The following is a 12,202-nucleotide window of genomic DNA, read 5'->3' as shown; positions in this document are numbered from 1 at the left end:
TTTTGCTTCATGCATAGATTAAGGGAATCATTACCAGTTTGGATGGAGATTCATGTCTCTCTTGTGAAGTAGTTGCTTTGTGCAATCTATTTAAAAGTCAGAAGTGTGCTCTCTGTACAGAACAGAACATATTCATCATTGAATGTCCTACATAATCAAAACTAGATTTCCAACATGTGTAAAACATTCTGACATACTGTAAGGTATATTAAAAAAGGAATGAAACAAAATGCTTTATTTGATATCTTGTTGAAGACAAGAGATGGCCCTATTAATAACTTTCTGCATCTCAGAAAGTTATTAATAGGGAGTTAAGAAACGTACTTAAATATTTATTTTTTTTGCACCAAAAGCGATCGTGTCGTTTAATTTAACAGCTGCAGTCGTATGGATGACATGCTGACTGTCTGTGATTTTTGGAGCTTCAAAAATCGGATCACCATCCACTTGCATTTTAAGGACCTGCTGAGCTAAGATATTTTTCTAATTTTCTTCAAATGTGTTCTGGTGAAGAGAGAAAGTCATACACACCTGGGATATCATGAGGGTGAGTAAATAATGAGAGAATTTTCATTTTTGGGTGAACTATCCCTTTAAGATGTGCAATTGTAGAACTGTGGTTTTACCAGTTCATTAAACACCTATGACCATGTGTTCAAAGAGCCTGTATGTATCCCATAAAGAATATTTTCATGATGAGGCACCTTAATATTACTATTGTGTCTGCAAATGAACTTTAGATAGAAAAGTATTGTAAAAACCAGGGTGCAATTATTTAATTATCGTCATCTCATTAAACTGTTGAAGATACTCCATTTGGAATCCTCCCTCCAGAATCGCCACACACAGAGTTTTAAAGAGCCTGGAAAATCAGGGGGATACAAAGTTAACTGGTCACAGACAGAGGAAAAGAGCAACTTAAGGGGGCTTTTCATTGGTCAAGCTGTGCGGACTCAGCTGGATCCCTTTTTATTGTAAGAGTGAAGGACTTCTCTGGGCTGCTCTGGGCTTTGTCTTAGAAGTCCTTTCTCATGTGAAGATAGAGTTTGCATAAGGATAGACTTTGCATACAGTATGTTACAGTATATATGGTTTCGGGAAGATGACATGAAATACTTTCAAATTACTTCTAAAACTACTTTTAAAAGCCTTTTACTGTTTGTTTTAATGAACGTGTGTGGCTTTTATGACCTCATATTAATTATTAAAAACTACATGGATTATTTGTACATCTAAAAATTCATTAAAACACTGTAGGACCATTTAAAATGAACTAGTGTGGTTATAAATGGTGCAAAAGAAATGGTGACCATTAACATGTAAGATGAACACTTTACCTTATATATTTGTATAAATGTAACCTAAAATCTTGATGCTAATTAATAAAAGTATCCCTGGACACATTATGCTTCAAGTATCCTGAAGTTTTGAAGATTTCAGGTCATCTCTGTAGACATTCTCCCACTTTTCAGGCCTGTGTGCTTAGCCGAGGGTATCATTTTGGGGTTATTTACAGTTTGGCATACATGGCCTTAATTAGAGTGCCGGGTAGAGCGCTGGCTCAGTAGATGTGTTCCAGATGTTGGCTGGAATTCAGAGAGTTTTGTAAAGAAAAGAAACTGTTCTCTGCAGGGGATGGCTGAAGAAACTTGAGTCAGAGGGAACTTTTAAAGGGAATTGACAGAATTGAATTGGGGGTGAGGGGTCCTTTCTAGGTATAAATATTCATGAATGTGTCTATAGAAGAAAGTAGTCAAATTTGTTCAGGGTGATTTTGTGCTTGTCGCTTGTCGATCTTCTAGAGCGATGATTACTATTACTGCTTTTTGACTTGTGATGGTTCATTTGTGATGATACTAAAGGAATTTTCTGGGTTCGATACAAGTAATGCTTTATCAATAGCTTTTGTGGCATAATGTTAATTGCCACAGAAAAATAATTTCGACTCGTCCCTCCTTTTATTTAAAAAAGTGAATAGGTCAATTTTTTAGAGTGTTTAAGGGCAAATATGTGGAGCTTATGGTTAAATAAAAGCACTTGCATTTAATTATTCTGTTAACTTGTGTACTATTGTGTGCTGCAGTTCACAATAGGAGGATTACACGGTTTTGCAGCGCTATGTCATCATGGCAACAATGTTGTAAAATATAATATAAATAGACAGAAAAAATGATTAAGGTTAGACAAGCATATTGTTTTCTTGTGGCTATACATTTGAAACAGTGAGTATTTAAACGTTTATGAATTGGCCCAATTCACTTCCATTGTATGTGCCTCATTATAACCTCAGTTTTTGCTTTTTTTAAAGAAAATAAGGAATGATTCGGATTGATTTTTTGGTTGTAATTTGGTTGTAACATTATGCCACAAATTCTGTCGATTGAGCTTAACTTGGATTGAACCCGTAGTATTTCCTTAAAGTGGGTAGTTGATATATCATATTCCATGGACCTTGTTGAATCTACATCAAAATAAAATTTAAGATATACAGTATATGTAAGTTAAGATATAGAGTGGTGGCCAAAAATATTGGCACCCTTGGTAAAAAAAAAAAAATCTGCATTGTTTATCCTTTTGATCTTTCATTCAAATCAATCTCAAAAATCTAACCTTTAATTGAAGTAAAACAATTGAAACAGGGGAAATATCTCATTATTAAATAAATATTTTTCTCTATTTTCCATAATTATTGGCACCCTTTTATTCAATACTTTTTCCAGTCTCCCTTTGCCAAGATAACAGCTCTGAGTCTTCTCTTATAATGCATAATGAGTTTGGAGAATACCTAGCAAGGTATCTGAGACCATTCCTCCATACAGAATCTCTCCAGATCCTGCAAATTCAGGGGTCCATGTTGGTGGACTCTCCTCTTCAGTTCACCCCACAAATTTTCTATGAGGTTCAGGTCAGGGGACTGGGATGGCCATGGCAAAATCTTGATTTTGTGGTCAGTGAACCATTTTTGTGTTGATTTTTATATTTGTTTTGGATCATTGTCCTGCTGGAAGATCTAACCAGGGCCCATTGTAAGCTTTCTGGCAGAGGCAGCCAGGTTTTTACTTTTTATCTGTTGGTATTTGATAGAGTCCATGATGCCATGTATCCGAACAAGATGTCCAGGACCTCTGGCAGACAAACATCCCCACAACATTAAATGTCCAGCCCCACATTTAACCATGGGTATTGGGTACTTCATCTCTGTGTGCACCAAACCCATCTCTGGTGTTTGCTGCCAAAAAGCTCTTTTTTGTGTGTGTGTGTGTGTGTGTGTGTGTGTGTGTTTCATCTGACCATAGAACCCGGTCGCATTTGAAGTTCCAGAAGTGTCTGGCAAACTGATGATGCTTGAGTTTGTTGTTGGATAAGAGCAGAGGCTTTTTTTTCTCAAAACCCTCCCAAACAAATTGTGGTGATGTAGGTGATGTCTGATTTATTTATTTATTTATTTATTTATTTATTTTTGATTTTCTGACCCCAAGACCCAGCTAATTTCTACAATTCTCCAGCTGCAATCCTTGGAGATTCTTTGGCCACTTGAACCATCCTCCTCACTGTGTCTGGACACAATATAGACACACTTCCTTTTCCAGGCCGATTCTTAACATCTCCTGTTGATTGGAAATTGTTAATTATTGCCCTGATGGTGGAAATGAGCATTTTCAATGCTTTGGCTATTTTCTTATAGCCACTTCCCATTTTGTGAAGCTCAACAACCTTTTGCCGCACATCAGAACTATATTCTTTAGTCTAACCCAATGTGATTGATGATTAAGGGAATTTGGCCTGTGTTACATCATATTTATACCCCTGTGAAACAGGAAGTAATGGCTGAACAATTTCATGTTCCTAGTCATCCAGGTGCACTAAAACATGTAAAATATGAATGGTTATGAATATACTTCAGATATATTTTACTCATAAGAATTTCTAGGGGTGCCAATAATTGTGGCCAATATGTTTTGGAGCAAAATATTTACTTAATAATGAGATATTTCCCCTCTTTCAATTGTTTTACTTCAATTAAAGGTTAGATTTTTGTGAATTTTTTTTAATGAAAGATCAAAAGGATAAACAATGTAGATTTTTTTCACAGCCTTCTTTGCTCATATTTACCAAGGGTGTCAATATTTTTGGCCCCTACTGTATATGTCTATTTAATGGAAAGTGTATATTTAAGTGCTTTAACTGGATTCTTTGAACTTTATAATAATTTTTAATCACCTTTTTCCTTCACTAGTACATTTAGAATGGGCCTGTGGTGTGATTTCTAAAAGTACAAATATTCTGTGTTGTTTCCAATTAATATGAAGTCATAAAAGTTGCATAAACAATAATAATAACAGCACTAAATGGTGTTTAAAATAGTTTCAAATGTCGCACTGCAAGAAACTTTCCAAAAAATATTTCATGTCAACTACCCAAGAAGGAAGCTGTTTAGAAGTAAGTCAAGGATGTTTGAAGGAGTATTGTATGCTGAATATCAATCAACCATACACAATGACTTCAAATCTACAGAGAATGCTAAATGAATGGTTACACTTTACAATACAGTTGTACTCATTAACATTAGTTGACTACATTAGTTAACATGAACTAACAATGAACACTACTATTTCAGCACTTATTAATATTTGTCATTGTTGATTTCAACATACACTGGCTGGCCAAAAGTTTGGAATAATGTACAGATTTTGCTCTTATGGAAAGAAATTGGTACTTTTATACACCATAGTGGCATTCAACTGATCACAATGTATAGTCAGGACATTAATAATATGAAAAATTACTATTACAATTTGAAAAAAAAAAAAACATCAGAACTTCTTAAACTACTTCAAAGAGTTCTCATCAAAAAATCCTCCATGTGCAGCAATGACAGCTTTGCAGATCCTTGGCAATCTAGCTGTCAGTTTGTCCAGATACTCCAGATTCCTGTAGCACTTGCCATAGATGTGACTGTCTTGTCGGGCACTTCTCACACACCTTACAGTCTAGCTGATCCCACAAAAGCTCAGTGGGGTTAAGATCCATAACACTCTTTTCCTGTTATCTGTTGTCCAATGTCTGTGTTTCTTTGCCCACTCTAACCGTATCTTTTTATTTTTCTGTTTCAAAAGTGGCTTTTTCTTTGCAATTCTTCCCATTAGGCCTGCACCCCTGAGTCTTCTCTTTACTGTTGTACATGAAACTGGTGTTGTGTGGGTAGAATTCAATGAAGCTGTCAGCTGAGGACATATGAGGCATCTGTTTCTCAAACTAGTGACTCTGATTTACTTATCCTCTTGTTAGTTGTACATCTGGGCCTTCCACATCTCTTTCTGTCCTTGTTAGAGCCAGTTGTCCTTTGTCTCTGAAGACTGTAGTGTACACCTTTGTATGAAATCTTCAGTTTTTTTTGGCAATTTCAAGCATTGTATAGCCTTCATTCCCCAAAACAATGATTGATTGACAAGTTTCTAGAGAAAGCTGTTTCTTTTTTGCCATTTTTGACCTAATATTGACCTTAAGACATGCCAGTCTATTGCATAATGTGGCAACTCAAAAACAAGCACAAAGACAATGATAGGCTTCATTTAACGCACCAAATAGCTTTCAACTGTGTTTGATATAATGGCAAGTGATTTACTATTACCAAATTAGCAATTTAGCATGATTACTCAGGGATAAGGTGTTGGAATGATGGCTGCTGGAAATGAGGCCTGGAAATGAGATTTGATCAAAATTACTTTTTTCAAATAATGATGGTGCTTTTTTTACAACAGTAATGTCCTGACTATAATTTGTGATCAGTTGAATGCCACTTTGGTGAATTAAAATACCAATTTCAAAATAAATGCATTGTGTAATAAAGTGAACTAACATTGAAATATTGTATCTTTTATAAATTAACATTAATAAAGATGTATAGGTGCTGTAAAACTATATTTTACATCATTAGTTCATGATGTTAACAAATAGAATCTATTGAAAATTATTGTAAAGTGTTACCATGAATGTTATGGTGACTTGGTTGCACTCTTAAAAAACTGCATGCCTGAAACAAAATACACATGGGTTTCTTCAAGGGTAGAGCAAAAAGTCTCAGGAAATACCAATCTGTCTTTTTTCATAGAAAACTGACTGACATTCCTCCAAGCTTTCAAAAGGGGGCTGTAGTAAGTGCATTGAAATTCAGATACGCTCTCCGTCTGAGGTAAAATTAATGAGATTTGAAAGTGCGAAATTGATGTCTAGTGAATATGTCTACTTATATATCAGTCTAACCAATTTAATTTGAAGGAAAAATCTTCCACCATCCACTTCCTGAGAGAGAGAGACTTTTTTTCTTTTTTTTTTTTTTTTTAAATCAGTGTTTGCCATTGTCTTTGTTGAAGAAAAATAATTGGCCGTCGCAAAGCTTTGTTTACACTTTTGCTGGATACTCCTACACGATTTGCCTGAGGGGGAAGGAAAATATTCAAAACTGGCAGGGAGGCAAAAAGTTTGTGTGTAGTAGAGACTTATAGTTTGTGGTTGTGTGCACAACACAATTTCTAAAGAAAATAGGGCAAATGAAGAAGGTCCAGGCACTAAAATGTCTGGTCACTTCCATTAGAGTTGGATCCAGATTTTTGATATCCATCTTTTTGTAGCCTGAAACCTGGAGAGTGGCTCTTTAAAAGCCACCCTCTTCTTAAAATAAACAAATATTTACATACAAGTATTTACATGCATGAGCCAGCAGCACTTTAGTCCAGCATCAACGTTTGCTTTTAGCTAAGCAAAATGATTTAATTCCAAGTCATCATGAACCGTAAGTGACAAACTATCATTTTCTACTAATCTGGTTATCTCACTAATTACTGCAGCATATTGGTCAATTTTCTTTTTTGCTGTTGATTAATTTAAACAGTGTTTGCCATCAAAAGGCCATATTTTCAACCCCCTTCAAGGCACAGAATGAGCACCCCAGACAGTGGTATCTCCTCAGGGAGCTACCCTATCTAATTATCAAATGACACCTGCCCGTGTCGACAGTAAAGCTGCTGGGGTGAGACAATAGTAGCTGAATCTGTGGATTAGGTGACGGGGGTTGGAGAGGGAAGGGAGGTGGGAATCCGAGGCAAAAAGAGGCAGAGAGCATGCTCAGTCCTAAGAGACAGTCTACTGGAGCACACATTTATCTTTTCTTTGAAGGATACACATTCTCACAATCTTTTTTTCTTTAATGAACACATCTACATGGTGAGAAAGGAGATATTGATGATTTGAGGGTCGAAGATTAAATTTTGGACCTTGAAGGAATTTTTACAAAGAATGCACTGAGGAGACATTGCTTTTTGGGAGAACTTTGACACCATGGCTCAGTTTTACAACTGCTTTGGGGAAAAGACGTAAGTTGGAGCCTTTTATTCAAGGAAACTTGGTCATTTAAACTTCCAAAGTGTTGCTTAGATGTTGTAATGCTTATCTCTTGTTAACATGCTTGTCCTGAGTTTCAGTTGGCACGGTTGGAGATAAAAATTGTTTACTAAGTACAGTGGAGATTATTTAGTAGTGGAGCACTGAAAAAGATTCTTTGAATATGAATAAATGCCTATCTTGATGATAATGATGTGGCCAAATCTGGCCAAATTATTGTTGTGCTCCATTAGAATTGTTCTACAATAGCTTCTTAGTTTAACTTGATCAGTTAGAGTCTTTTTAAAGCTCTTCTATCTAATGGTCTCATGACTTGTCCAACAAGACCCTACTCATCATTACTGGCTGGAATTCCAAGAACATGTGCCATTGGTGCTCATCCAGATTCATTATGAGGTTAGAAGAGAGAATGTTTTGTGTATTATTTCTTTTTAGAGTTTGCCATTTATCATTGCTCATACTGATAATCTAGCCTCACCAAGATAAGAATGTACAATAAGAGAGTTTGGGTCTTTCAAAAACCTAATGTTTTTGTTCCCTATTCATATATAAATTTAAAATGTGACTTTGGATAGAGACAGAAACCATGTCCTTTAGGTATTTTAAACTTTATAGTGTAGATGGGAGCCATTCCTCATCCTTACATTTTGACCTACCTTCTTTTTCACACCATTTATGGTCCTTGTGCTCTTGTCAAGAGTGCAGCTCTGTTTGTATCTTCACAGTGTATCTGCGTTGACAAGAAACTTCTCATGAAATACGAGCCCAAATGTTAATGTTCTGACCCCTCTCAGTTTTGACCTCTGTGCATTCTCTAAAGTTGTTGATGTTGTGGGGTCAATAGCCTAAACTCTTCCAAATTTCTCATCATCTTGTGAAGGAACTGTAGTTTTTAACAGATTACTGTTATCTTTTAAGACTCACTATCAAAGAAGTCTGAAGTCAGTGAGAGTCTGTGTTGGCCATCAACTAGCAAATGCTGTTAATACTGAGTCACTTATTAAAGTGAGTCACTGAACTTGCACTGTAAAATGTTTTAGGCATACTGTTCTTCTGTGGTTTACTTGCGGATTCTCCAATAATGAATCATCTTGTATCAGATAGCCAGAATGCTCTCTCCTTATTCTACTAGTTCATCCATGGTTGAAGAAGTTTCTTATTATGTGGTTGAAGTTCAGAACCACCACAAAAGTACAGAGGGTTTCATATTATGTCTGGATTTATTACAGTTTTTATTTTTTCAAACAAATGTGCTATCGCTGCTGACTACTTTTAGTTTTTGATCTATGAATCAATACCATTCGCAAAGGGCTTACAAAAGCAACTCCTTGAGGGTTAGTAATATTAACTTAAATATCTATCAGTTGTCAAAAAAACATATTTCTGTGCTAGCTATGAATTCTCAACCTGATTTCATAGAATTAGGTTACTGTACCTACATTTTTGCAAAGTGATTTTTACGTGGCTTGTTGTACGTATCGCGGCAGTGTCCTGGTGAAATGAACACTAGAGGTGCTAAAACAACAATGACTTTTATTCACTTTCACATAGGGCTGGCTGGGCGATATGATGATATACTGTATATCGTGGCGAAGATATAAAGTGTCAACCGATAGAGAATTTGCTATATCGTGTATATTGCGATATGTACAGTGCATCCGGAAAGTATTCACAGCGCTTCACTTTTTCCACATTTTGTTATGTTACAGCCTTATTCCAAAATGGATTAAATTCATTATTTTCCTCAGAATTCTACAAACAATACCCCATAATGACAACATGAAAGTTTGTTTGAAATCTTTGCAAATTTATTAAAAATAAAAAACGAAAAAATCACATGTACATAAGTATTCACAGCCTTTATCATGACACTCAAAATTGAGCTCAGGTGCATCCTGTTTCCACTGATCATCCTTGAGATGTTTCTACAACTTGATTGGAGTCCACCTGTGGTAAATTCATTTGATTGGACATTATTTGGAAAGGCACACACCTGTCTATATAAGGTCCCACAGTTAACAGTGCATGTCAGAGCACAAACCAAGCCATGAAGTCCAAGGAATTGTTTGTAGACCTCCGAGACAGGATTGTATCGAGGCAGAGATCTGGGGAAGGGTACAGAAAAATTTCTGCAGCATTGAAGGTCCCAATGAGCACAGTGGCCTCCATCATCCGTAAATGGAAGAAGCTTGGAACCACCAGGACTCTCCCTAGAGCTGGCCGCCTGGCCAAACTGAGCGATCGGGGGACAAGGGCCTTAGTCAGGGAGGTGACCAAGAACCCGATGGTCACTCTGACAGAGCTCCAGCATTTCTCTGTGGAGAGAGGAGAACCTTCCAGACCATCTCTGCAGCACTCCACCAATCAGGCCTGTATGGTAGAGTGGCCAAACGGAAGCCACTCCTCAGTAAAAGGCACATGACAGCCCGCCTGGAGTTTGCCAAAAGTCACCTGAAGGACTCTCAGACCATGAGAAACAAAGATTGAACTCTTTGGCCTGAATGGCAAGCGTCATGCCTGGAAGAAACCAGGCACCGCTCATCACCTGGCCAATATCATCCCTACAGTGGAGCATGGTGGTGGCAGCATCATGCTGTGGGGATGTTTTTCAGCGGCAGGAACAGGGAGACTAGTCAGGATCGAGGGAAAGATGAATGCAGCAATGTATAGAGACATCCTTGATGAAAACCTGCTCCAGAGCGCTCTGGACCTCAGACTGGGGCGAAGGTTCATCTTCCAACAGGACAACGACCCTAAGCACACAGCCAAGATAACAAAGGAGTGGCTCTGGGACAACTCTGTGAATGTCCTTGAGTGGCCCAGCCAGAGCCCAGACTTGAACCTGATTGAACATCTCTGGAGAGATCTGAAAATGGCTGTGCACTGATGCTCCCCATCCAACCTGATGGAGCCTGAGAGGTCCTGCAAAGAAGAATGGGAGAAACTGCCCAAACATAGGTGTGCCAAGCTTGTAGCATCATACTCAAAAGGACTTGAGGCTGTAATTGGTCCCAAAGGTGCTTCAACAAAGTATTGAGCAAAGGCTGTGAATACTTATGTATATGTGATTTTTTTTTTTTTTTCCGTTCTTTATTTTTAATACATTTGCAAAGATTTCAAACAAACTACTTTCACGTTGTCATTATGGGGTATTGTTTGTAGAATTTTGAGAAAAATATTGAATTTAATCCATTTTGGAATAAGGCTGTAACATAACAAAATGTGGAAAAAGTGAAGCACTGTGAATACTTTCCGGATGCACTGTAAATATCCATGTGCGCAGCGCGTGCATATCTATCAGTGGCCGTGCTTCATGTGAGACTGAATCCAGGCTTGAGCAGGGAATGAGTTGCGGCTGGTAAAATACGCTCGTGTAGCAGCAGATTCACTAAAGGAATTATGCAGATCAGGCAACGGCGTAAACACGGCCACAAACTCGTTGCTGATTCTTTACATTCTGATTTTGGGGGCCGATTGTGACCGCTCTATAGCAGAGGATGCAGCAGTCCACAGTGATCTGACACACTCTGCTGGGACAGTGTCACTTGATCCAGACACCTGAATCATCTCTTTAACATGCAGAGGTTCACTTGACTACACCGCACATATGTACTTCTCCAACATTTGATGAATTGTTACTGGTATGATCAATAGAAAATTCAAGAAAATGAAGGGGAGCTTGTAAAACAGGTGCGACATCCGTGGTGCAGATTCACAAAAACCTACACAGATTAGAAAAATGTTATCTCCAAACTGTGCAATACATTTTAACGTTTGCAGTTGCATAACCAACTACATTTACAAGCTTATTCACATGCGATTTAAGTTGTGCGGTAGCTCTATTAATAAGAGTGTTGCACTTGCAATGCAAAGGACTGAAAAGAACAGCTTGTGAGCCAAAAGTGTCATAGAAGCACCACATAATTATGTGATTGCTTTAGCAATTGTGTTTTTTATCTCACATTTGCTGTTTATGACACTATTGATTAGGTTTAAGTAGGGATGTAGGTTTGTTGATAGAGTTGGGGTACTCGAGTTCGGACTCGAGTCCGAGTCACGAGTCCAGTTTTAATGGACTTGGACTTGTCAAGGACTTGGATGCATTTTTACTCGGACTTGAGCCTTTAGGACTCGGGATTTTTTTTAAAAAGTCCAGCCGAGTCCATGGCATTTGTGATGCGATGACAAACAAACAAGCAAACAAATAACGTAACATAGGGTGACCATACATCCTCTTTTTCCCAGACATGTCCTCTTTTTCAGACCTGAAAAAAGCGTCCGGCTGGGATTTCAAAATTGCCTCTAAATGTCCGGGATTTGGCTTTGTCTTCATAATGATGTGCTCTCTACGGTTAGTACTATCATACATTCTGTGTAATTGATACTGCACATTAGTTTTCATGCGTATATGTCCTTATGTGTGATTATTCTGGCTGAGAGCGGCAGCGCGCACTCTTTCAAAGTACTTTCTCTCTCTCTCTCGCCCGTGCTGTATGTGTGTGCATGAATGGGATTGCCACACATACTCTACCACTCTCATCCAGAAACATCAGTAACGTAAGTACACTTTTAAAAGTGCGTTCCCCAACTCTGCAAATTATTAAATGGAACAAATGTTTTGTCAGACTTGCGTTACTACGCAAAGTCATTTCTAACTGAAAATGTTAACTATATAGATAAAATTTAAATATGCTACGAATTAGGGATATTTAAACTTATATGACGGATGAAATAGACCATGGAAATTTTACAACTTTGTAGTGCAACCTCTGTGTGTTACCTGTAAAGCTGGCACTTGTGT

At 37.6% G+C, this 12,202-nt stretch overlaps 2 protein-coding genes across 8 annotated transcripts in view; both read left to right on the top strand.

The window, feature by feature from the left end:
• The window catches only part of LOC127417577 (fructose-bisphosphate aldolase B-like), a 204,357-nt gene that overhangs the window by 109,477 nt on the left and 82,678 nt on the right, over positions 1-12,202 (top strand). The gene's annotated exons all lie outside the window — the stretch shown is intronic.
• The window catches only part of LOC127417574 (acrosomal protein KIAA1210-like), a 50,170-nt gene that overhangs the window by 1,510 nt on the left and 36,458 nt on the right, over positions 1-12,202 (top strand). The window contains exons 1-2 of one of the 7 annotated variants that reach the window (XM_051657588.1): positions 7,091-7,373; positions 7,727-7,797. The exons of 2 other annotated variants lie outside the window; for them this stretch is intronic. Coding sequence is in view for 2 of the 5 variants with exons in the window: in XM_051657591.1 (XP_051513551.1) it covers positions 7,763-7,797 (35 nt within the window). In the remaining 3 variants the exon portion in view is untranslated. Of the gene's footprint in view, positions 1-6,772; positions 6,794-7,090; positions 7,374-7,726; positions 7,798-12,202 lie in introns of those variants that run through there. 4 more of the 7 variants (XM_051657591.1, XM_051657594.1, XM_051657587.1 and 1 more) reach the window with 4 other exon arrangements.

The sequence above is a fragment of the Myxocyprinus asiaticus genome, chromosome 27 (assembly GCF_019703515.2).
Source record: "Myxocyprinus asiaticus isolate MX2 ecotype Aquarium Trade chromosome 27, UBuf_Myxa_2, whole genome shotgun sequence".
In the NCBI taxonomy this organism is placed as follows: Eukaryota; Metazoa; Chordata; class Actinopteri; order Cypriniformes; family Catostomidae; genus Myxocyprinus; species Myxocyprinus asiaticus.
This window is presented reverse-complemented; position numbering and strand designations above follow the sequence as displayed.